Source organism: Erythrolamprus reginae, chromosome 2, assembly GCF_031021105.1.
Source record: "Erythrolamprus reginae isolate rEryReg1 chromosome 2, rEryReg1.hap1, whole genome shotgun sequence".
NCBI classification, from domain to species: domain Eukaryota; kingdom Metazoa; phylum Chordata; class Lepidosauria; order Squamata; family Dipsadidae; genus Erythrolamprus; species Erythrolamprus reginae.
Window position 1 is genome coordinate 172269571 of NC_091951.1, and position 26488 is coordinate 172296058.

The window sequence follows — 26488 nt, forward strand, 5'->3', positions numbered from 1 at the left end:
CACCCATTGTCAAATTTCTGCATTTCCTAAAACTAGATCCCCTCTTCTTTGGGGGAGCAATATGCGGACTCTCTAAATCACTTAGAGAGGGCTGTATAAGCACTTTGAAGTGGTATATATATACTGTATGTGTATATGTGTGTGTGTGTGTGTATATATCATCCTTTTCCTCCCACTTAGAACTGTATGACTGTAACTTGTTGCTTGTATCCTAAGTTTTTTATTAATATTGATTGCTTCTTCATTGCTTAGTTGACCCCTATGACAATCATTAAGTGTTGTATCACATGATACTTGACAAATGTATCTTTTTCTTTTATGCACATGCACCAAGACAAATTCCTTGTGTGTCCAATCACACTTGGCCAATAAAGATCCCATGGGACTCAGGACGGCTTATAACAAATATAATACAACAATATAATACAATATCATAAGTCTAAATGCTATTGTTATTCTTCAGCCTGTTCTCCCCCCCACTCCCCCAAGGTCCTATAAAATCCCATTACTGCAACCCTTAATCCTCTGTTTTCTTCTTGCTTTCTAATACCCTGCCCGGCTGTCCTTTCCCTCTCCTGCTTTCTCCGCTCCAAACACTTTTTCTCCTTCTCTCCAGCCACCTTTTTCGGCAAAGTCCACCCGAAAGTCCCCCCTTCCCACACAACACCTCCTCCGTCCCAGTCGAAAGGGAGGCGTTAAAACAAGACCCACGTGTGAATCTTGCCTTCGCCAACGTCGGGACTCTGCCAAGCTCAAGCCAGCGCAACCCCCCCCCGCCCGCCTTCCCCTGCTTCATTCAACGAGGCGAGCCGGCTTCCCATCTCTCCGGCCCGATCCCCTTGCATTCCCCCGCACCGCCTTCCATGCTGACCTTCCCAGCCGCTCCCTCCCTCCCTCCTTCCCTTCATTCACTCACGTTCTCCCACCAGCAGGATCCTCACGTCCTTCTTCATCGTGCTCTGCCTCCGGCGATCCGGCTCTCACATCAGGGCTTCGGCCAAGGCCGGGGGGGGGGGCAGAAAACCACGGCCTACTACGCTCGCCCCGCTCGTGCCGCCCCCGCCTCCAACAGCCGGCGCTTGCTTGCTTGTTCCCTCCCTCCCGCGGCCGGCCCTTCCGACCACTCGTTCGCAACCTTTTCCCTCCGCCGACCACAGACGGGGGAGGCTAGAAGGGACGGGCGGATTTCAACTTCCGGAGCTGATTTGGAACCCTTCAACGGCAGGGAAAGCTCTGTTGCTCTCGCTCTCGCTTCCGGGTGGCTCTAATGAACGCTCGGCAGGAGCCACCCGGCGTTTCCCGAACGTACGAATCGGGGAGGCAGTCCGATGGGGACGAAACCGGAAATGTCACTCAGGCATATTCTAATCTAGACTCGAGTTTTATTTTTTTTAAAACAAGCGTTTAGGAGCAAAGCAGCGCCTTGGGATTTTTCTTCTTCTTCTATAATGTAATGTTATGTAGTTCAAAGTTCAAAATGTATTATTACAGTCATAGTCCAAAGCAAATAAAAACACTCAGTGAATACACAATCAAAAGTTGTAGGATAAAATGATAATGATATGTAATTAACTTTAATTTTTTTAAAGAAAATAATACCAAAATGCATTGGCATCCTTCAGTCACCGAAAGACCATGCTCTGGATTCCCCAGAGCAGGGGTCTGGATCATGCTCTGGATTCCCCAGAGCAGGGGTCCCCAAACGTGGGAACTTTAAGACCTGTGGACTTCAACTCCCAGAATTGGGAGCTGTTGCTGGCTGGAGAATTCTGGGAGTTGAAGTCCACAGGTCTTAAAGTTGCCAAGTTTGAACCGCTGTCCCAGAGCATTGAAAGCAGAACCTAAAAGAGTTTTAAATTTTGTTTCTGTAAACTAAATTGGGATGGATTTCAATTCGATTTTTAAAAATGCTGAGATTTTGTTTTTGTTAGAATGTGTGAACATGTTGTAGCCTTGAGAGGCCCAAGCAATAGTTACAAGTGGAAATGTAGCTGAACAATGTTTGAATGCTATCTCCTTTTGAAGATAACTCCTGTTTCTTTAAACTCAGCAGAAATGTATAGCTTTAGATAAAAATGTAACACTATAGAAAGGAATGGTTTTGTAGTTTGTAACCATCAGAATAGCTGATGAAGGAATAGGAGGGTATTTTTGTAATTAGGATATATTAACCAGCATCTCATTTTTGTAGGGTGTCATTTCTTCTGCGAGTTGCCATGCTTTTGGCCAAAAACATTTGTTTGAATACAAAACAGAATAAAACTTTTCTATTCTTTTTGCCCAAACATTTTGTCTGGATTCTTTTGTAAAAATTCAGCACACAGCATGAAGCCTGGAAAGGTTAATATGGAAGATAGGATATCTGCTGCTTGGGTAATACCAGAGTAACATGCAAGTATTTAGGGTGACAATACACACCTGCATTCAACTGACTGGGAAAAATGGAATGCTGGAGAGCTGGCCATACGGTCGTCTTTCTTTTTCTTTTTTTTTTTGGTCTGTCTTTGATCATATCAATCATATTGCAATCCTGATGGCAGATCTGTAGGCCTTGAATGAGTTCTTGATAAAAGTCAGGTCACTTAATGGAAGAATGTCCCCTACGTTTACCAATCTGGATTGACCTATTTACAGTATTTTGAAATTTGGTGATGTGGAGAGGAGAAACTTCCATTTTTAAGAGCTCAGGAGGAGATCCTGGAAATTAAATGTGTGTAAGCTTAACATCTGCTAAAATGGCAAAGTGCTAAAGATAAAAACATATACAAATAATAATAATGGAAATTGTGAGAATCAATTGCTATTAGCTTGGATGGTAGTAAACTGCCGCTAAAGGTCATCTGCTGAAGAAGCTACTTGGATAAGCAGCAAAATGTTTCAAGCCAACAGGGAAACTAAAGAAGTCCAGGTGCTATGATTCAATTTCCAGACAATTCTGTCTGGATGAATGAGAAATCTTACTTGATAATTCTGGTAGCGGTTGATGGGATCTTCTCATATCTCCTTAAGGGATTTTCTTCCTGGATTTTGTCCTGCTTATTAAGTGTCTGCTTAATTTTTAGGTATGGCAGCTTCATCCTAGTCTCAAAGTATCAGGATGCCAAAACATGGCCAGATCTCAGAATTAAGATCAACACAGATTAGCACAGCATACTGAATACCAAGTCTTGTTCAGTTTCAAGCTTAGTCAAAAAAAGTCAATAACTTTTGGACAGCTTGTTGTCTATTTCAGATGGAATTTAAAGCAGGGAGCAAGATATTACCCATAGGGTCTTATCCTCTGGCCTTCTGGGAACCCCATCTGAATTGACTTTAATTACAAAAAAGTTTGTTAAAAAAAATCAAATGAGATTGATGGATTCCAAAAAAGGGGGGAATCGGCTTCTAGAACTTGTGGTTTGTATCCTAAGATTTTTATTAATATTGATTCTTTCTTCATTGCTTATTTGACCCCATGACAATCGTTAAGTGTTGTACCAAATGATTCTCGACAAATCTATCTTTTTCTTTTATGTATGCTGAGAGCATATGCACCAAGACAAATTCCTTGTGTATCCAATCACACTTGGCCAATAAAGAATTCTATTCTATTCTAGAAGAGCATTAAAACCAGGTTACAAAAGTCCTTTCACTGATTATTAGGCGTCTTGCTCTCAGAATAGCTGCCTAAGAGTAGAAGAGCAAGTTTTATTCATTCCTTCTGTTATAGAACTCATTTATGTTTTTGTTTTAATTCTGCTCATGCTTGTTCAATAACTTTCTTGAATTGGAAGCATCCCTGTGTGAGTCCATATTCTGTTGCAGGCATCAAAACAGTTTTTAACAAACTCTTTTAAATCATTAAATCATTTTAAGCCATTAAAACAATTAAGATTAAATGCAAAAATACCAGCAACAATTGCAAGATTGGGCTTTGGAGAGTTAGCCTAAGCTTCAGCTGGGTTCTGTTTTAGAAACATAGAAGACTGATGGCAGAAAAAGACCTCATAGTCCATCTAGTCTGCCCTTATACTATTTTCTGTATTTTATCTTAGGATGGATATATGTTTATCCCAGGCATGTTTAGATTCAGTTACTGTGGATTTACCAACCACGTCTGCTGGAAGTTTGTTCCAAGGATCTACTACTCTTTCAGTAAAATAATATTTTCTCACGTTGCTTTTGATCTTTCCCCCAACTAACTTCAGATAGTGTCCCCTTGTTCTTGTGTTCACTTTCCTATTAAAAACACTTCCCTCCTGGACCTTATTTAACCCTTTAACATATTTAAATGTTTCAATCATGTCTTCCCTTTTCCTTCTGTCCTCCAGACTATACAGATTGAGTTCATTAAGTCTTTCCTGATACGTTTTATGCTTAAGACATTCCACAATTCTTGCAGCCCGTCTTTGGACCCGTTCAATTTTGTCAATATCTTTTTGTAGGTGAGGTCTCCAGAACTGAACACAGTATTCCAAATGTGGTCTCACCAGCACTCTATATAGCGGGATCATAATCTCCCTCTTCCTGCTTGTTATACCTCTAGCTATGCGGCCAAGCATCCTACTTGCTTTCCCTACCGCCTGACTGCACTGTTCACCCATTTTGAGACTGTCAGAAATCACTACCCCTAAATCCTTATCTTCTGAAGTTTTTGCTAACACAGAACTGCCAATACAATACTCAGATTGAGGATTCCTTTTCTCATCATTAATAACCAATAAGGCATGCTGAAGCAAGAAAGGTAACTTTCAGCTGTTTATTTCTGCAGAAATAAGAGAATCTCATTCTTGGGACAGGAGTCTTAAATCAAGCCTAGCTCCAAGTAAAACCTAGCTCAGAACTTTATACAAAATGTTTCTCTGTTGTTTTACAACGTGTCACATTATATGTTTTACAATGTGTCACATCATACCTTATTTCTTTCACAAGGTTAGTGTTTACATATTTGGTTGATTACATTTGTTCTCTTTGGTACAAGATTACATTTGCTGTAGTGTAGAAGATAGTGAAATTTTCCTAATCCTATTTTTGTCAAGAGTTTGTTGCTGCATGTCTGTAGTTTCTCAATTTTGCAAGGAAGCTGATAAAGAGAACGGGAACTTAAGACAGTCTGGTGGGTAATTTAATCAGTTCTAATGTTTCTACATAATTTTATCAATTCTTGGAGACTTGGTGTTGAAAACATTATTTGAGACATTTTCTTATGAATGGCATTCCTTTCTCGTATAAGTGATCACTTTTATCAAGGATTTAAAAGAGTCTCTATTTGAAAGATTCCATAATTTTTATATTCTTCATCATTTTATGTACTCAAGCTGCCATCAAGCTATTAAGGGGAACCTTTTTAAATCCCCGATACTGTTTTATATTTTGGACAGCTTCCATTTAGGGGCATAGTGGACCCCAATTAACCGATGACCAGCGCAGTTCTTTAAAAATGAATCCTTTAAATTTGCTTTTCACAAATAGGTAATTGATAGCTGTCACATTCATCACATGCAGTGGTGGGCTCCTGCCGGTATGGCTAATTACATGTGGCTCCACTGCTCTGGTGCACAAATGCGGGATCGATCACAATTTTGTTTCCCGCACCTATGCGGGAAGCAAAATCTTGAATGGGCTTGCACGTTACGGCGAGGTTTTTGGATTCTGCGCATGCGGAGAAGCAAAAATCCTCACTGAAACATGCACGCGTATGCATCCCTGTGCAAGATTTTGCGGGAAGCAAAATTGCGCTCAATCCTACATTCATGCACCAGAGCCGAGGAGCTGTGCACAATTAGCTGTACTGGAAGGAGCCCTCCACTGATCACATGTGACATCTAGTTGAATTTCCAAATCATGCATATTGCTAATCCCAGTTTGTTGGTTTCAGAAAACAAAGTAAAATATTATACTATGATTTACAAACCACAGTATGATATTCATGCAACTTAACTAAGCCAAAATAAAACAAACCACATTATCACACGGTATACAGAACCCAGGTTTTATTGCTGGAACATGGTTATTAAACATATAAATTTAAAAACATATACAAATAAATCCTAACCAAATAACTTTACTGATCAAGCAAAAATATGTGAGCTGGCTACATTGAAAAAATACTATACAAGGGACATATTCACATCCATCTCTATTCTTCTAAAATAGATACATGAGTTATAACACTGAATAAAATACCACATGTGAGGGTTCTACAAATTTGTTGTTTTTACTTTCTTAAATTTTTTTTGTCATTGTTATCAAGTTAGGGGTCCATTTATTTTAAAAGTAGCTTAATAACTCTTCCTATACTCTGAAATAATTGACTCTGAATTATATTCATTTGCAAACATATAGTTCTACATCTGCTTAATGTCCCCCCACCATTGGTTTTTTTTAAAATCATAATGCTTCTATTTTGATTTTCATCAGATGGCACACTTGGCCAAAGTCAGTAGGGAATGTGGCAGGAAGTTACAAACCCAAGGCCAGCAGGCAAATAAGTGTTTTTTTCTGGATAAGGGAGGGAGGGGAGATGTAAGAAGTGCTGTGCAGGATAGAGCGAGTGCAAGGGGGGAAGGGAGATGCCAGCCTGGAAAAGGTGTGGGGGTCACAGGGTATTGAATAAGAGCATGCAGAGATCTAGTGGGGGTCAAGTGAACAGGTATGAGGCATGAGAAACATTCAGGAAGGTGCGATGCTGGTTGGGAAGAATGGGAGAGTGCTGATCAAGTAGGATGTGTGAGCTTGCAGCATTAAGAAGGATGTACAGAGTTTGTCAAAAGTGCAGGGTCGGCGAGAGGATGTATGAGATGCAATATAGGATGGGTAGTTGTTTGTTTGTTTGTTTGTTGATTGATTGATTGATTGTTAGAGTTGAAAGGGACCATGAAGGCCATCAAGTTCAACCCCCTGCCCAAGCAGGAACCCTATAGCACACCAGTCAAGTGGCAGTTCAATCTTCTCTTAAAAATGTCCAGAGTGTTGGAGTTCACAACGTCCGCTGGTAGGTTGTTCCATTGGTTGATCGCTCTGACCGTCAGGAAGTTCCTCCTTATCTCCATGTTGAATCTCTCCTTGGTCAGCTTCCAGCCGTTGTTCCTCCTCCGGCCCTCTGGTGCCCTGGAGAATAAAGTGATCCCCTCCTCTCTGTGACATCCCCTCCTAAACGTGTAGACTGCTATCATGTCCGCTCTGGCCCTCCTTTTCTCTAGGCTATCCATGCCCAGTTCCCTCAGTCTCTCTTCGTAAGTTTTGGTTTTCAGTCTCTTAATCATCTTGGTTGCTCTTTTCCAAAGTTTCAATGTCTCTTTTGAAGTGTGGTGACCAGAACTGAATACAGTACTCCAGGTGTGGTCGGACCAGAGCGTAGTAGAGTGGTATTAAGACTTCCCTGGTCTTGGAGTGTATTCCCCTGTTGATGCAGCTTTGGATTGTGTTGGCTTTTTTAGCTGCTGCTGCTGCACATTGTTGGCTCATGTTTAGTTGATTGTCCACCAAGACTCCGAGGTCTCTTTCACAGTCGCTACTGCTAAGAGGGGTTTCTCTCAGGTTGTATGTGTGTCCAGGGTTTTTTCTGCCTAGGTGAAGGACTTTGCTCTTGTCGATGTTAAACATCATTTTGTTGGTATGGGTCCACTGTCTTAGTCTGTCTAGGTCTTTCTGTAATTTTAGCCTGTCCTCTAGGGTATTGGCTACCCCCGCCAGCTTGGTGTCGTCTGCGAATTTGATCAGTTGCCCTTCTATTCCCTCGTCCAAGTCGTTGATGAAAATGTTGAAGAGCACAGGGCCCAGGACAGAACCCTGTGATTCCCCACTGCCTACGTTCCTCCATGTGGATTTGGAACCATTGAGGACAACTTGTTGGGTGCGGTTGGTCAGCCAACTATTAATCCATCTGCAAGTGTTGCAGTCTACTCTATGCAAGAGGCAGGTAGATTGGGGAGTGTGCGAGGTGGCGAAGGTCAGAAAGGATATGGAATTCAATGACAGGAAGGGTGTGCAGGTTGTGGCTTAGGTTGGGGGCAGTCCATAGTGGTGCAACACAGTTTGGGGTGGATGTGCAAGAAGTGCCATGTGGGTCAAAGAGAGTGCATGGACCTGGAGCATAGGTCAGGAAGGGTTCATAGAGATGTGCAAGTGGCTCCAATGGCACATTCGAGGGGTTGGAGAGGAAGCATGGATGGGGACACTTACTCCAATGACTTTTAACATTTCCTGCTGGTTTCCCCATGGATTTTGTGGGGAAGCTGGTAGGGAAAGTTGCATACAGCAAACACATGATCACAAGATGTTTGGCAAGTGGTCATTAGCTCAAATGGATTCCCTACCAGATCATGATCACATGACCATAGGGGTGCTATGGCCATAACTTTGGGTACCAGTCGTAAATCCTCTGCTGAGCACTGCCATAATTTCAAATAGATGCTGAATGAACTATTGTAGGTCAAGGACAATGTGTAACTGGCTATGCAGGGATTATGATAGACGACAATATTTATGCATCCCAAACACAAACCTTCTTTTGAAACTCTGCACCTTCTAACCTCCATCCAATGACAGTGCAAGCTTCCAACATGCTCATTCCATTCAGAAAGCAGGAGAAGATGAGATACTTCATAATTCAAACAGCAAAACATCAGAATCTTAAAGAGTCTTTAGAAGGCAAATGCTTATTAAGACAATATACAATTGTGGCATGAAGTTAATTCCGATTAATATCATTTATCGTTAAACTATCACCAACACTTAAACCAAAAATCCAAAAAGCAGGGTAAAGTGGATTTGCTGCACTGATTTCAAACTTGTGCAAGCATGTTTCTTTATCAGTGAGAGAATAAAAAGACAAACTTTTTGTTGGAAAGTCAAGGAAAACGCCAACCCGCGAAGGCTTATCTTCGTCAATTTTGGTTTCTTGTCCATTGTGCCGTGCTGAGATACGTTGCATATTGCATTCTATGCACCAGGATAATTCATTTCCCCCTAGCCGGTCGTTTTTGCCAATGTCCCCACTGGCAACACCAATGGCCCAGTGAGAAGATTCCTTGGTGTTTATTTCCCAGTAATGGTAGCCTTCTGAGAAACCCGGAGAACCCAGCACCTGACTGCTGCGGAATCTCTTGGTGGAATTTTCATATTCTTTGCAACTACCAGACACTCTCACTTTCCTTTTATTGCCTGTGAGTTCAAGACGGCAACCAGCTCTTTCATCATCAAATGTAACAACGGACATCCCTAAGTGAAGTAAAATTAAAAACATACAGATCTCTAGGAGCCTTAAATCAAGTAGATAAGTTCATAGTTCAAAACCCATCTTCTTTACCTGCAACCTTTTTGCCTTAAATGCCAATGAGTCTGGATAATGCAGCTTGCTTTGACCAGTGAGTTGAAATTTATTGGTTGGTTGGTTGGTTGATTGATTGACCAAATTGGGCCAAGTCAAAAAATAAATATAATAACCCAACATGCATTAAACTAGTTTATAGGAGATTAAAACTGCCTGATCATATTAGACATATAGTGTTCCCTCGATTTTCACGGGTTCGAACTTTGCGAAAAGTCTATATCACGGTTTTAAAAAAAATATTAATTAAAAAATACTTTGCGGGTTTTTTCCCTATACCACGGTTTTTCCCGCCCAATGATGTCATATGTCATTGCCAAACTTTCATCCGACTTTAATAAATATTTTTTTAAATAAACTTTAATAAATAAACATGGTGAGTAATGATCGAAATGGTTGCTAAGGGAATGGGAAATGCTGGCTGGGGAATTCTGGGAGATGAAGTCCAGATCTTTTCAAGTTGCCAAGGTTGGGAAACACTGTGCTTTGTAACCAAACAAATTTATTGCCCAAGACCTCTGGAAACTAACCTCATTTTGTTTTCTTAACACTCGTACATTTGTTTAATAAACACTATATAGTGTTACTTCTAAAGAAAGCAAAATAAATGCTGCGCTCTTAAATGGAACATAAAAGACCTGTTCCAAGGGTTCAACACCTGGTTTTCAAATTATTTTTGAAAGGAAACGTTTGCACTCTCTTGTCTGTGCAGCAATGTGCATACTTACACTGAGAAAATCTACTTGAAATCATCGGCAATTCTCTGTCCGTAGGAGATGGCGCTGAGGATGAAGGGCTGTTTGCTTCCTGCATAGAATCATTCCTTGGGACTGTAAAAATCATTCAAAAAAAATTATTTTGCAACTTATATTAACTTAAATAGAGGTAGACAACACGCTACCCGCGATCATTGATCTTGGCATAAGTGAGAATCCTCTCCCCCCCCCCGGATGTTATTTTAATTTAATTACAATAAAAATAAATAGGAAGCTGACATCCTGCTCCTGCTAAGCGCTCATCTCTAGTATCATTTTAATTTCTAAGAACAGCACTACCGTGTTTCCCCGAAAATAAGACATTGTCTTATATTAATTTTTGCTCCAAAAGTTGTGTTATGTCTTATTTTCAGAGGGTGCCTTATATTTCTCAAATAAGACAAATTCACAGGCAGAAAAGCTGACACCCCCAAAGAAAGTTTACCGTACGGTACACTGATTACGGTACAGTACCTGTCAGTATGGCACCCACACACAAAAATGACGGCACTTATATGGTACAACAGTATACTCCCGCTATTGCAGCTTCCGGCCACCAGAGGAACTACAGTCTACGCACTGTAGTGGAGACTGTAATGGTGGTGAGACAGCAAAGGTACGGTACAAAGCGATGGAAGGGGCCAGCAGGGGACGCCACATTATTACGGTACCACTATGAACATCTTTGAATGGTACCGTATGTTTTTCCACCGTACCGTATGTAAACTTGACTACGCCTTATTTTCGGGGGGTGCCTTATATTAGCAAATTCTGCAAAACCTCTGACATGCCTTACTTTCAGGGTACATCTTATTTTTGGGGAAACAGGGTAGGTATCACATGGATCCCAGAGGCAGCCTTCGAAAATTAAAAACAACTTTTTTGCCTTTTCCTAAGCAGGAATAATCTAGATCAGTGATGGTGAACTTTTTGGATCTGGTGTATCCAAAAATTCAGAAAATGCCTAACTTGACTGTTTGTATGTCAGATGGACAGACAGACAGACAGACATACCATCCTGGACAAAAGAGGCCTCTCTGGACTTCCTCTCTGGACTCTCTTCTCTAGACTCTCTGGAAGACATGCATTTTTTGGAGCCTCCCAAAATTTTGCGGGAATTATTGTGGAATTTTAAGATGCCTTGGACTGCGCAAGGGTAAGGTCTTCTAGTGCAACTTTCAGAGGGTCTAGACCAGAGTTGGTTTCTTCCTGGTTTGGACCAGTTTGCCTGAACTGGTAGCAACCTGCTGGTGACGTCAAAATGACGTCACGGAATCAGTTCAATCAATGCTGGTCTGTGGACGCAGCCATCTTTATTTTTTGGAATTATTTTGGAATTTTTTGGGAAGCGGGTTGGAATTTTTTTCCATGTGTGTGCGTGCTCCGTGGGAGGAAGTGAACTAGCAGCATTCTAGTCTAGTGTAGTCTAGACCAGAGATCTGGCTTATCACCAGTGAAGGGCTACTAAAATTTTTACTACCGTATTGTGAGCGTGGCTTATGCAGAACGCCCTGCATTTTCTTTCAATATCTTTCAGTGCAAATTGGGTGCTCTGGGGTGGAGCTCCATTTTTGCTACCCCACTGCGTTCCCTCCTGTCTGGGCAGCAGCCCACCCCTGCTTATACTGTAACTATAAATGATATGGCATGTCACCTGTGACACCAGTGTCATAGGTTTGACATCACTGATCTAAATGATGCTTTTTCATCCATGCCGACTGGGAGATCAGTTGTGCAGGTCCCAACAAGGGAATCCAGTGATGGGTTCCAGGGTATCACAACTGGAAGATTGTTTAGAGCAGGGGTGTCAAACTCATGACAACACTTCATTACATGAAATATTGCAACTCCCCCCCTTTCTAAACCAGAAATGGGCGTGGCCAGCACATGATGCATCCGGGCTGTGGACCACAAGTTTGACACCCTTGGTTTAGAGTGATAAGTGACAGAGCCAGACAAAGAGATATGATAAAAGCCCTGGACAGTATAAGCCTGAGGCTCGCCCATCCCTCTGAAGGCTCTCTGGATGCCAAAAATACCCTCCCAGAGCCTCTGTGTGAGTCAAAAATCAGCTAGCTGGAACACACATGCATGTAGGAGCAGAGCTAAGACAATAGCTCACATGCCAGCAGATATAGCTCCACATGCCACCTGTGGCTCCTGTGCCATAGGTTCACCATCACTGTCCTAGTGGAATAATGACTATGATCTCTCCAAAAATCAATTAAAGTTAATAAACTACCTACAGGAATCACTGGAAAGGAATGTTTCTTTTGTTCCATCAGCTGCAGCTTCACTGTTGTTACTGGTTCCTGGAGAAGGCTCTACACAGTAAAAAATAAATAAAAATCCAGGCTGTTAGACACTGAGATTAGAAATTGGCATGGCAGAACACCAGAGCTGTGATGGCACAGTGATTAGAGTGCAGAACTGCAGATTACTTTTGCTGACTGCTGGCTGACTACAATTTGGCAGATCGAATCTCACCAAGCTCAAGATTGACTCATCCTTCCATCCTTCCATCCTTCCATCCTTCCATCCTTCTGAGGTCAGTAAAATGAAGATCCAGATTATTGGGGGGAAATATGCTGAGACTGTAAACTGCTTAGAGAGGGCTGTAAAAGCACTGTGAAGCGGTATATAAATCTAAGTGCTATTGCTATTACATTTGAGCTTCACTGTTGAGTTTAAGAAGGAGAACCCCCTGATCCATTTTAGGAGGTTCCAATATCACTTTGATCAGCCTTTCATTTCAGAGAAAGTCCATTTTGACAGGAAATGGAACCACCCATACGTTTTCAACTCAAACTGAATGAAGGAGCTAATAGCTGTCCACAGGTTGCATAAGAACAACAGCCATTATTCATAGCCAATAGCAAGGAATGAGGGGAGTTGTGATTCAATAGCATCCAGAGCCACTTATTCTACCTAAAAAGGGGGGGGGGATTCGGATATATAGCTACTATTGCTTAAGGCAGGGCTGGGCAATTAATTTTGCCCTGGGGCCGCATGAGAAATTGGGATGGTTTTAGAGGGCCGGACTAATATAATTAACTCAGTTCTCCCCAATATTGTAAAGACCCAGAACCTGGCTTGACCTAAACACCCAGACCCACTCTACAGACCCCTAATTGTTTGCTTTACGGCAACACGGTGTACCACAGTCACTGCCCTGAAGTGTTTGCGTGGTTTCTGTGCTCAGCCGCTCTTGGTAGGAGATCGGGGTTCACTCCAGTGCAAGGAGCGGACCCCGACCTCCTCATGATTCATCAGGAAAGCAGGAACCGGAGGAATCCCAGCAGACGCGGTGAGCTCTTTCATTCTTGCACTGGAGCGGAACCCGATCTCCGCGGACGGGTCACAGATGATTTGTCTAATCAGAATTCCCCAAACTGAGTATATAGGGCAGGACCTCCATGGGCCTAGTATAAAATCTAGAGCTGGTAATATAAGAAAGATATTCTTTATTTAGTAATTCACATTTTGACCGCAGCCAGGATAGTTTATGCGCAAAATTGGAAAGGAGAAAATACTCCCAAAGAAGAAGAGGTACTGCGCAGAGATGGATATGATGACAAGACGGTTAAATAATCAGGAGGAATCAGAATTTTATATTATTTCGAATAAGGTGTACATATGGATAAATAAGAAGAAAAAAAAATGTAAAAGCCATGTGAGAATTATATATATACTAAAATGATTTAGTTTTTCCTTTTTTTTCTTTTCCTTGTATGAAATTTGTTTATTGTAAGGTTTTAGCAAAATTCTTCTTTTAATTTAAATTAATATGTTGACTTAAGGCATTAACAATGTATTCTTTTTCTGTTAAAAAAATTGACTTCTATGACAAGAGGGGAAATTGCAACCCCTACTTTATGTTAAATGTTTGTATGTATGTTTGTCAATTTTTATGAAAAATTAATAAAGTTTATTATAAAAATAAATAAAACTAAAATCTAGAGCTGGCAATTGGATGAAACCAGTATCGGGTTCCTACCGGTACAGATGACGACCCTGCTCCAGTAGTAAAATTGGATTTGCTTCTGCACATGGGCAAAAAGCAAAATCTCGCAAAGGGAGGCGCATGCGAGAGAGATTTTGGCGATTCTTTGCTTCTGCGCATGCGCGGAAGCAAAAAATTTGCCAAAATCTGTCGCCTCATGAGATTTTGCTTCCTGTGCATGCGCAGAAGCAAAATCTCGCTCAGATGTGTGCGTGCACACGCCGGAGATGTGAAGCTGCATGCACAGCACGCCGGTAGCAGCAGTAGCGGCCACCCCTGCCTGGATCAAACCTGGGCTGGCCTTTTTCAAGGGGCATATGGACTTTCTGTTTTTTCTTTGGAGATGTTTCTGACCTTAACAACTCGACTCGCTGAAAGGATGCAAATGACCAACTGTCTGCAAGGAATAATCAATCCTTCCATTCCTTACCATCCAGTCAAAGTTCTTCAGCTCCTTGGATGAAAAGCAAAACATCTTCAAAGAAAATCCAAAAAGTTCACTTACCTCTTGAAAAAATAAAAGCACTTTTGGGACAAACACGACCTCAAGGACTCAGAATCTCCATAGACAATCTACAGTGATAATCAACTCGACTATAAAGAGAAGCGAAAACTGTACCAAAGTGATTCCTTGCCCATATTGCCAGTGAGTTCCACATACTTATAAAAAGTGCCTAATGGGTAAGGTCTGTTAAACTAAAGGTAATAATTATGGATATAAAGCAGTGATGGTTAATTTAATTTAATTTATTAGTTTATATGCCGTCCCTCTCTGTAGACTATGCCAGACCGTAGTGGTTTTATTTCCTTAGTCATATTCAAAGCTTTGTAAAGTCATCACGTGATTACTCTTAATGTAAGAAGGCAATCAAAATTCCGCCAACGAATAATTTGATATACAGTGGAACCCCGACATAAGAGCTGCTCTACTTAAGAGCAACTCGAGATAAGAGCTGGGAGGGGAGAGATATTTTTGTTCTACTTACAAGCCCAAATTCGAGATACAAGCGCCAAGGAGCTGTCTCCTGAAGCCAAACGCTAACTTCCGCGTTCGGCTTCAGGAGACAGCTGCGAAGCGGCGCGCATGTTTTAAAAGGTTGCAGCCGGCCTGGGGGGCTCGGGGGGGTGCTTGCAGCTTTCTTTCTTGCTCTTTTTCTTTCTCTCTTTTACCTTCCCTTCCTCTATTTCTTCTTTTCTTTCTCCTTCCCACCTTCTTCCCTCCCTCCCTCCCTTCACTCATTCCTCTCTTACTCTCCCCTTTCATAAGTTTCCTTGCTTCCTTCCTCTGTTCCTGTCCCTTCCCCCTTTCTTTCTTTCTTTCTTTCTTTCTTTCTTGCTCTTTTTCTTTCTCTCTTTTACCTTCCCTTCCTCTATTTCTTCTTTTCTTTCTCCTTCCCACCTTCTTCCCTCCCTCCCTCCCTTCACTCATTCCTCTCTTACTCTCCCCTTTCATAAGTTTCCTTCCTTCCTTCCTCTGTTCCTGTCCCTTCCCTCTTTCCTTCCTTCCTTCCCACCCTCCGTCCATTCATTCACCCATTCCTCTCTTGATCGCTTAAAGCCGGTCCCTGGTGCAAAAAGGGTTGGGGACCTCTGTCCTACAGGATTGGGTGGCAGAGAAGTTGAACATATGTAAATTTAAAAGTTTAAGAAAGTTTACAAGTTAAGTGAAAGAAACTTCATTATTCATTTATATGTACATGTACATTTCTTCATTAAAAACATGTCTTTCTGCATAATTTAGACTAACTTTGTGAGTTTTTTGAGGGCTGGAACCAATTAAAATTATTTACATTAATTCCTATGGGGAAAAGTCGTTCGAGATAAGAGCTGCTCGACTTAAGAGCCCAGGTCTGGAACGAATTAAACTCGTATCTCGAGGTACCACTGTAGATGAAATGTATTATTGTACCTTTGATTGATCGTAGGTGGTTGAAAGTGTAACAAATATGTAAATTAATTAAATAACCAAAATTATTATTTTTATGTTACCGTTCATACTAGCCGTTGAAATAACTGTTGTGTTTAACAGATATGTAAAAACTGATTAATTAATTGATGAACTCTTTTTCTTATCTTTTTTCTTTTTTTCTGTTCTTTTTTCTTTCTTTCTTTTTGTATGTCATATTGTATGTTTTCAATGTTTTTATGTTTTGTTTTTAATATAAATACTTCAATAAAAATTATTTTTTTAAAAACCAAACAAAATTCCACCAACTTTGCGATGGCGACACTGGGAAATTCCTCAAAATGGCTGCTTCCACCTGTCTCTTTAACTCTTCAACAGCACCGACAATATTGCTCATCTTCTGAATGGGATCGCCAATATAAGCTTCCTGAATGGATGATGTTTCCTAACAATTAAAAATAATAATAATCAAGAATTAAGCAAGGCACCAGCAACATTTCAATAAGTATTTCTATCAATTCTGTAACCAGAATCTGAATAATATAACTCCCCCCCCACCTTCCCCAGTATTTCCCTGCAAGCACAGAGTCTTGTGGGTTTTATTTTTGTTTTCTTAGACCAAGTGTTGATCCATCGGTTATGGGTTGAGAGAGAAAGAGAGAGTGACTGGCCCAAGTCACCCAGTGAACATTGAAGCCAAGACTCAGTCTCCTGGCAATTTGGGAGTACTCCTGGAATGTTGGGTTTGCAGATTATGAGTGTTGTAAACTTTTGGCAGGTAATGTACCAACTCCCTCAGTTGGTTGGTGTTCCTGACAATTGAAACTGATCTTGATCACTGCAGTGGGCTTTATTATGGAGTTACTTCTAAAAATGTCTGCTAAAGTAGTCTCAGAATAAAGTAGAACTACATCCCCTGATCACGCTTTCTCGTTTGATCTATCTGGGAAGGCTGATATTAGTCTTGAAGTTTGATAGTACAAATCTCCCAAGGTCGTTCTCACATACCATCATATGTGATCACAAGTTCAGCATTCTGCAATCACCTAATTGTCATTTTCTAACCTTCTTTGCTGGCTTCTAACAAGTCAGTGGGGAACCCGGCAGGAAGTGAAAAATATGATCATATGACATCACACCTAATGACCACAGGGGATTCACCTAACGACAGCAATTTGGACTGCCTGAATTGCCATAAGTCAATACTTGCAGCGTGGAGAAAAGGAGATTTTAGTGATACCTCGTCTTACAAACTTAATTGGTTCCGGGAGGAGGTTCGTAAGGTGAAAAGTTCGTAAGACGAAACAATGTTTCCCATAGGAAACAATGTAAAATCAATTAATGCGTGCAAGCAAAAAAAAAAATCACACAAACAGCGCTCCGCTCGGTGCTGCCGCCCAGTTGTCACCTTTTGAACCAGACGGGCGCTTCTCAGCGTTCTCCCGAATGCCGAACCCGGAAGTTCGGCAAAAGTTCGGGTTTGGCATTCTGGTTCGGGAGGCAGCCAAGAAGCATCGCCGCCCAGCTGTCTCCTTTGCAGAAGAGCTGCGGAGCTGTCGGCCGGTCGGGAGGCTCAAACAGAGGTGGGGAATCCCTATAGGGAATTCCATGGACGGAGCTTTGACGTCACGAAGACGTCCTTCCTGGCCAGTCAAAACGTGAACTCCAGGAAGGACGTCTTTGTGACATCAAAGCTCTGCCCATGGAATTCCCTATTGGGATTCCCCACCTCCGTTTGAGCCTCCCGACCGGCTGACAGCTCCGTGGCTCTTCTGCAAAGGAGACAGCCGGGCAGCAATGCTTCTCGGCGGCCTCCTGAACCCGAATGCCGAACCCGAACTTTTGCCAAACTTCCAGGTTCGGCATTTGGGCGGTGGGTTCGTAAGGCAAAAAAAGTTCGAAAGAAGGGGCAAAAATTTTCCGAACCCCGGGTTTGTATCTCGAAAAGTTCGTATGACGAGGGGTTCATATCATGAGGTACTACTGTACTGTATGTATGTATGTATGTATGTATTTATGTATGTATGTATGTATGTATGTATGTATGTGCTTGCTTGCTTGCTTGCTTGCTTGCTTGCTTGCTTGCTTGCTTGCTTGCTTGCTTGCTTGCTTGCTTGCTTGCTTGCTTGCTTGCTTGCTTGCTTGGATTTCTAGTCCCTTCTCCAAAGGGACTCAGGGTGGCTTACATAATAAAATCAATACAAAGTACAAAATTTAAAAAACCCAAGTATTAAACCAAGACAAATCCCTGAACAATTTAAAACTATTCAACCTGATTAATTCCAAATACAATCATGTCATCATCTGGAGCAGAGTATCAATGATCAATAGTCCCAGGCCTGCCAGCAAAGCTGCATTTTCATAACCTTTTGAAAAGCCAGGAGTGGGAGCGGTGCAAATCTCTGGGGGGAGTTGGCTCCAAAGGACAGGAGGCCCCACCAGACGACATTGCTTGGCTGACAGGATATGGAGAAGGCCGACTCTGTGGGATTTGATTGGCCGCTGGGATACGTAAGTCAGTGTTTCCCAACCTTGGCAACTTGAAGATATTTGGACTTCAACTCCCAGAATTCGCTGGTTGGGGAATTCTGGGAGTTGAAGTCCAAATATCTTCAAGTTGCCAAGGTTGGGAAACACTGCCGTAAGTAATCTGGTCCTAAGCCATGTAGGCCTTTATTTGTTGCATATACTAAGGAGACAGGGGGGGGGGGAGAAGCAGCGCTACTAACACCCTGTGATTCAGAATTCTGGGTAGGGCTGGAGGAAAAAAACACCCCTAGAATACTATACTGAGGAGTCAACCCAATACTGTAGTACAGTGGTACTTCTGCTTAAGAACTTACCGTAATTTGTTCCATGACCAGGTTCTTAAGTAGAAAAGTTTGTAAGCAATTTTAAAAGTAAGAAGCAATTTTTCACATAGGAATCAATGTAAAAGCAAATAATGCGTGCAAGCCCATTAGGAAAGAAATAAAAGTTTGGTATTTGGGTGGAGGGGAGGAGGAGGAAGAAGAGGAGGAGGAGAGTCACTGCTGAAAGAAGAAGGTGAAGTGAGGGGAATCAAAAAAATCCAAAACTTTAAGGCTTAAAAAAAAAAAGAGGGACTCTGAGGCGGCGAGGTGGAGCACACACCTCCCATACACTGCTCCAGAGAGAGAAACCCAGGAGGAATGGCAGGAAACTGGCCCTCTCAAATTTCCTGGGGATTTTTTCCGGGCTCAGGTTCTTAAGTAGAAAATGGTTCTTAAGAATAGGCAAAAAAATCTTAAACACCTTGTTCTTATCTAGAAAAGTCCTTAAGTAGAGGCATTCTTAAGTAGAGGTACCACTGTATAACTATATACTTCTATGCATACAGGTATCTGTTGTTTGAAATCATGATATGTCTCTCCATTAATAACAATCAGAATGTCTTCCAAATTATATTTTTAGGATCATCAAATTTAATAACTAAAAATCAACCTACTCTGCAATGGAAGGTCCCACAAAGCAAATCAGCATCCCACCCCTACTCATTTGTTCAGAAATAGTTCTAGGACTTTCAGTGTTTTAAATATATTTACAATTTTGTAAGATGAGCAGCCATAAAAATAGGATATATTAATAAATACAATAGATCTTTATAGTACCATTAATGTGATTAGTTACCATCATCACTTCTTCAGATTTATTTTGGAAATCCAAAATGTTATGAATTTTTCCATTGAGCTGCGTGACAGTGGAGTCAGTTATTTGTTGAGCCCCTTTGCATTCTTCTTCAATGATCCTTAGCACCATTTCCTCTTGATGATAAATGCACTTTTTCATAAAACTGAAGGCTTCTGAAACAGAGCTTCTGGTTTGAAACATATAATCCTAAGATCGGAAAAGAGACTGTTGCTGACGAAAGACCTCTGTACAGAAATCTGAACATTTCCAACATTTAATTTTTCCCTTTTACAATCCCAATAGCGATCTTCAACATTTTGAGAGCCAAACCAGCTCCTCACACAATCCAGCATTGGCATTACTGCTTAAAAGTAAGTACAGTGATCCCTCGATTTTCGCGGGGTTGCGTTCCTTTCCGCGAAGTAGAGATGCGGAAGTAAAAACACCATTTTTGGCTACGGACAGCCAAAAACTATCCCCACGCACCCTTTTCCAAGGCCACGAAAGAACCGGGCTTGAAGTTGGGGGTGGGGAGCGACGAAAGTGCGGAGGCCAGCAAAGATTGTTTTGAATGTCGGCCGCCCCCCCCCCAGCGCCTCCGGCCCCCTCGCCGCTACCCCCCACCCGCCCGATCCACCCCTCTCACCGGCTTTCTTGGGACACGGGTCCTGCTGCAGCAGCGCTGGCGGCTACAGCTTCTTATCCTCCTCATTCGGCCGCTAGCCGCTCTGAGCGCTTTCAGAATGCCCGCCCCGCCCCTCTCACAGTCCCTTAGCTGAGAGTGCTTTCATCCCAGCTATCAGCGAGGGGGCTGCAGGAGAGGCGGGGCAGGCGTTCTCACAGAGAGAGAGAGAGAGAGAGCAAGAGGGGGGAGAGTGGAAGGTAGAGAGAGAGAGAGAAATGATAGAAAAAAGGGGAGAAAAAAGAGAAATGAGAAAATGATTGAAGCAGAGAATGACAGGAAAGAGAGAAAGAGAGAGAGAAGTGACTCTTGGTGATGACGTCATCGGATGGGAAAAAACGTGGTATAGAAAAAAAACCGCGGAGTATTTTTTAATTAATATTTTTTGAAAAACCGTGGTATAGCCGTTTCGCGAAGTTTGAATCCGCAAAAATCGAGGGATCACTGTATTGTATTTTTCTAAATATAAGATGCACCAGAGTGTAAGATACACCTTAGTTTTGGGAGAAGGAAACAATGGAGAAAAATCTGCCTCTGCCTCACAGCAATTTGCCTCACTGCAAACAGTACAGATGATATACTGTACACTGTTTGCTGGGTATTTCTGTCAATGTGTGCCTGACCCACAGAAATAGTAAAGAAATGGAGAAATGTACATTATGGCAGTATGTTAATCCCAGAAAGTTTTCTTAACTGTTATCACATTAACTCCTCCCAATTATTTAAATAGATCTACTCCAAACATGACTAAGTCAGGGTTTAACTCAGCTGCCTTATCATAATACTAAAACAGGACAGTGTTACGTTTCAGATTATACTTTTACAGATACAGTACTGTTAAAACTGATGTGGCTTTTTAAAAGTATACATTATTCTATGCTATTTAAAGGAAGATAGAGATATTTTATTGATATGTTTACTTTTCTGTATTGATCTAAACTACAATTAGTTTTCTCTTTCTGTATTAAGAAGACTTCTATGCTGAGCGGAGCAATTGTAGCTCCTTTTTATGTTAAATGTAGTGTCATGTCAATTTAATGTTTGTTTGTTTTGTTATGTCTTTTATTTTGAAAACTAATAAAAAATATATATTTTTAAAAAGGTGTGTTTTATAATCCGGAAAATACGGTAGTACTTTTGTTTGGATCAAACTCCAAGGTTGACTCAAACTCAGTTCTTACTGACTTCACAATCACATCTATGTCGTTTCTGGGCACATTCTTCTTCCAGACATGGTTTCAATTCCTAGTCTGCTGCAACCCTTTCCTACCCTTGTACTAATTAGACCCAGCCCTTGCTGAGTTTTCGGAGATCAGCCAAGAGCAAAAGTAAGTGGCTTCAGCTAGAATCCCTGTCTCCTACGTTGCTTCTGGAAAGTGAAAGTAGATGGCTTTTTTTTAAAAATGACTGTTCTTCCAGGAAATGCAGATAAAGCAGTTCAGTGAATGCCAAAAAGAGCAACCTAGTAACAGAAAGAGAGAGAGAAATAAATACAGTACTGGGCAATCTCCAGCCAGAGTGTCTGCACTCTTTCAACTACTAGCCTGAGCCTGCCTGGGTGCATTTCTCAAACATCTCCTGGATACTGAGGGTAGATAATGCCTTATCTACTGATCCCTCTGCTTTGCAAGACAGCCTCCTGCTTGTGATGAAGCACAAGATATGAATAACTTCTTAGTGCCATCAGGGCTGTTTTTCTGGAAGGGAACCTTTAATGCCTTTAACTCCTTAAAACCCACCTCTGCCGTCAGGCATGGGGGAATTGAAACATCTCCCCCTTGCCCATGTAGTTTTGGTCTATGATTGATTGTGTGCTTGTTTTTTATATATATATATTGGGGTTGCGTTTCTGGACTTTTTAACTTAAAACTGTAATTTAGATTGCTAAATGTTAGATTTGTTACTATGTACTGTTTTTGCCATTGTTGCGAGCCGCCCCGAGTCTGCGGAGAGGGGCGGCATATAAATCCAATAAATCTAATCTAATGTCAGCAGGAATCTGACTCCTCTGAGAGCCTGAATTTCTTCTGTGAATTTCTGGTAGATCTCAGGATGCACACCCTTCCAGTCAACTCACTATTCTTGGGTCTACATTGAACAGGTGGCCTTGATAGACATCCATCTGCCAACCCCACAGGTAGTTCACTATTACCTACTGCATATGCCTGAAGACATACTGTACATGGAGGTGCAGAAGGCCAGTATTTCCTCAGAAGCAGTGGCTTGATGGAATATGATGTTAGTTCGCCTCCTCAAACATGATCCAATGTTTGATATTAACATTTGAACTACTATAAGTCCATGTACAGTATTTGCCATATGCTAAATAAACAAACAGTGGCTTGATTGCTCCTGGGGCTCATCCAATATTTATTTATTTTATTTATTTTATTTATTGGATTTGTATGCCGCCCTACTCCAGAGACTCGGGGCGGCTAACAGCAATAATAAAACAGCATATAATAATAATCCAATACTAAAAACAGTTAAAAACCCATTATTATAAAAACCAAACATACATACAGATATACCATGCATAAAATTGTAAAGGCCTAGGGGGAAAGAGTATCTCAATTTCCCCCTGCCTGGCAGCAGAGGTGGGTTTTAAGCAGCTTACGAAAGGCAAGGAGGGTGGGGGCAATTCTAATCTCTGGGGGGAGTTGGTTCCAGAGGGCCGGGGCCACCATAGAGAAGGCTCTTCCCCTGGGTCCCGCCAAGCGACATTGTTTAGTTGACAGGATCTGGAGAAGACCCACTCTGTGGGACCTAACTGGTCACTGGGATTCATGCAGCAGAAGGCGGTCCCTGAGATAATCTGGTCTGGTGCCATGAAGGGCTTTATAGGTCATAACCAACACTTTGAATTGTGACCGGAAACTGATCAGCAACCAATGCAGACTGCGGAGTGTTGGTGTAACATGGGCATATTTGGGAAAGCCCATGATTGCTCTCGCAGCTGCATTCTGCATGATCTGAAGTTTCCGAACACTTTTCAAAGGTAGCTCTATGTAGAGAGCATTACAGTAGTCAAGCCTATGTTCTGAACATCACTGGTGTGGCTCGCATGTTAGCATTTCAGCCAACAGCTGGTCAATGTAGCCATCCATATTCACCATGCTGCAGATGGGTATATCTAATCCTAAAAAATCTCTCATTGAAAAGTTCAGAGTGGATTAATTGCAACCAGACAGCAGAACTCAGCCTGAAAAATCCTTTGCTTTTTTTGCCCTGCTTTAAGGGCTGTGGATTTACGTACTCACTACCCTGACACAGTGAGAAATAGTTTATCATAGCTACTCCCAGTGAAAGGCTACCAAATTTTTTACTACCACATTGTGGCTGTGGCTTATGCAGGACGCCCTGCATTTCCTTTCAACATTTTTCAGTGAAGATTGGGTGCTCTGGGGTGGAGCTCCCCACTGCGTTTCCCCCCCTCCCCAGTCCGAGCAGCAGCCTACCCCTGGCTACTCCACACCTGATGCAGGGCTTTGTGCCAGTGACCCTCTGCCACTAACCCTTGATTATAACAGATCAGGTGATGATCCACTATCTCATTAAAAAATAATTTGCCTTCTATTCTAGTACAGACACTGCAGAAATTGTTGCACAAGTGTTGCAGGATGTAAGGACTTATGGCAAAAATGCTGAAAATGTTCTACTGATTCTGGGTATATAAATCAAATATAACTTTTAAGAAAACAAGGCACACGGCACAATTTTCATGCGTATATCCAGCTAAAGTATTTGAATCCCTCAAAGCTAAATACTTAATTGCATCATAAATAAAAGTCTCTTTAAACGGGGCCAAATCAAATACAGTTTTGACAACTGATACATTCAATGCCATGAAAAAAGACATAAACAATTTTTAAAAGTTGGGAAAAAGTAGCTGGTTCAAAAACAGAAGCCAGATGGGAGAAACCAATTATTTGCTTTTTGATTATTTGTTTACCAAGGAAGAAGGCTTTCAAACATATTTCAGGGATTTTAATGAAAAAGATCCCAGGTTCAAATTTAAGCCCTGAAAGGGATATCCAGAGCAGTCCCAGGAGGTGTAGGTTTGCCTCTAGGTCACATTCAAGGAATCACAAACTGACTTTGCAGAAGTAGGATAGCTAGATAGGATAGAAGCAAATTTCCACCCTGAAAGATAAAGGCTAGGAAAGGCTACTTAGATTTAGGCTTAAGCTTTAGAGCAGAGGTCACCAATCAATGGTCTGTGGATCACTGGTGGTCCGTGAAAATTTTTTGGTCTGCAGCAAAAATATTTGCATTTTTATATTGCACTAAATACTATTTATCTTTTTTTTAAATTCATATTAGTGGTCCTTGGGATTTAAAATTATGAATTTAGTGGTCCCCAAGTTCCAAAACATTGGTGACCACTGTTTTAGAGTTTAGACCAGTGGTTCTCAACCTATCTAATACTGCGACCCCTTAATACAGTTCCTCATGTTGTGGTGATCCACAACCATAAGTCTAGTGCCAATTCTCCCAATAGAGCTTTATGCTGATTGGCAGAAAAGTCAGAAGGACACCCCCACTGTAAACACCTTATTGGTCGGATACTAAAAATATGTACCAAGGCACCAGAATAGAAACTTTAGTTCCTAACACCAGGGGAAATTTGTCTTTTCCCATGGTCTTAGGCGACCCCTGTGAAACGGTCGTTTGATCCCCAAAGGGATCCTGACCCCCAGATTGAGAACCACTGGTTTAGACAAATATTATGGCTCCAAGTCTCACAAGATGGCTAATCCTAGGAGTAACCCTTCCTTTATCCAAAAATGTCCAATCTTTCAACGGCAAGCTGTTTCCACAGAGTAAATTGCTGTATACTTATACATACGCACACATATACGTACACCTAGAAAATTAAAATATCAACGGCTGGATTTAAATTGTTTTTTTAGAGGTTTTGCCTGTTCCTAACACAATTATTTGTATGCTGCCCTGAGTCTTCGGAGAGGGGCGGCATACAAATTTAAATAATAATAATAATAATAATAATAATAATAATAATAATAATAATAATAATAATAATATAGATGATGAGGATGAGGATGGGGATGAGGAGGTTGTTGTTTTAATTTGTGGTTGAAAGCCGCCTAGAGTCTCTAGGGAGATGGGTGTCATACTAATTAATTAATGAATTGATTAATTAATTAACTGATTGATTGATTAATTAATTAATTAATTAATTAATATGGGTCACAAACGTTATAACTCTTTCCAAACCAATTTAAATCTGCATTTCATACTGCAAATGGAAGGGCGAGATGGGCTTGTCTAGAAGCTCAGAATAACATTGACAGAAAACTGCTGGTCAATCCCGCCCCCGCCCCCCGGAAGAATCACGGCTAGATCCCGATGTCAGACCCACCAAGACTCACCTGAAACCCGCGGCTGGCAAGGGAGAGGTCCCGCTTGTCCCTCGCCCCATCTGGGAAGGCCAGCTCCGCCAGATGCGTGGTTCCCGTGGGAAGCGGATCGCTGGAGGTTTGGCTGTTATACTTTTCCAGGATGGAGTTCAGCAAGACGGCGCGCTCGGGCAACTTGCGGCCCAGCCGGTGTTTACAGATGGGACATTCGCGGTTTTTGCTCTTGCCCTCCGGCAACCAATCCTGGAGACAGCCCAGACAGAAGCTGTGGCCGCACTCCACCGTGGCCGGGTGGCTGAGCAGATCCAGGCAGATGGAGCACTGCAGGTCCTCCGCCGTCAGCCACACGGGCTTCGGCTCCTGGGCAGCAGAAGCCATGGCAGTCTCCTCCGCCGATGAGGGCCCGGGGCTTATTCAACCCACGATGCTCACGCCCGCTCGGTAGAAGGGAGGAGCGGGGCAAGAAACAAAACAAAAACCGGCGGCTCAGGCGGAAGCCCCCGCGGCTGGCTCCAAGCAGAACCAAAATGACCCGGAGTCGCGTTACTCTTCCGCCTTCTCCTCCCGCTATGCTGTTTGGCGTGTTCGTTTAATATCGCATAAAACTATTGTTGCCTCCTAAATGGAAGAAAAGGATCTTGCCTGCCTGCCTGCTTGCAATGCCAGCAGGCAGGCAGGCATTGCAAGCAGTGACTCCTTGATTCCCTGGTTTGATCCCTGCAATTTATTTATCTATTTATTTATCTATTTATCTAGTTAGTTAGTTAGTTAGTTAGTTAGTTAGTTAGTTAGTTAGTTAGTTA

General features: G+C 41.9%; 2 protein-coding genes across 5 annotated transcripts in view; both read right to left on the reverse strand.

The window, feature by feature from the left end:
• Positions 1 to 1283, reverse strand: part of RHOT1 (ras homolog family member T1) — a 58869-nt gene extending 57586 nt beyond the window's left edge. For all 4 annotated transcript variants that reach the window (XM_070740438.1, XM_070740436.1, XM_070740439.1 and 1 more), the window contains exon 1: positions 917 to 1283. In XM_070740438.1, the coding sequence (XP_070596539.1) occupies positions 917 to 953 (37 nt within the window). In that variant the 5' untranslated portion in view covers positions 954 to 1283. The remainder of the gene's footprint in view (positions 1 to 916) is intronic.
• A 4674-nt stretch (positions 1284 to 5957) lies between these two features.
• Positions 5958 to 26116, reverse strand: RNF135 (ring finger protein 135). Its single transcript, XM_070736000.1, has 6 exons — positions 25698 to 26116; positions 19623 to 19829; positions 16284 to 16419; positions 12312 to 12389; positions 10039 to 10140; positions 5958 to 9201 (listed from the first exon to the last, which is right to left on the reverse strand). Exons 1-6 carry the CDS (start codon positions 26061 to 26063, stop codon positions 8672 to 8674), a joined length of 1419 nt encoding a protein of 472 aa, XP_070592101.1. The 5' UTR covers positions 26064 to 26116; the 3' UTR covers positions 5958 to 8671.
• Between the last annotated feature and the right edge of the window lie 372 nt (positions 26117 to 26488).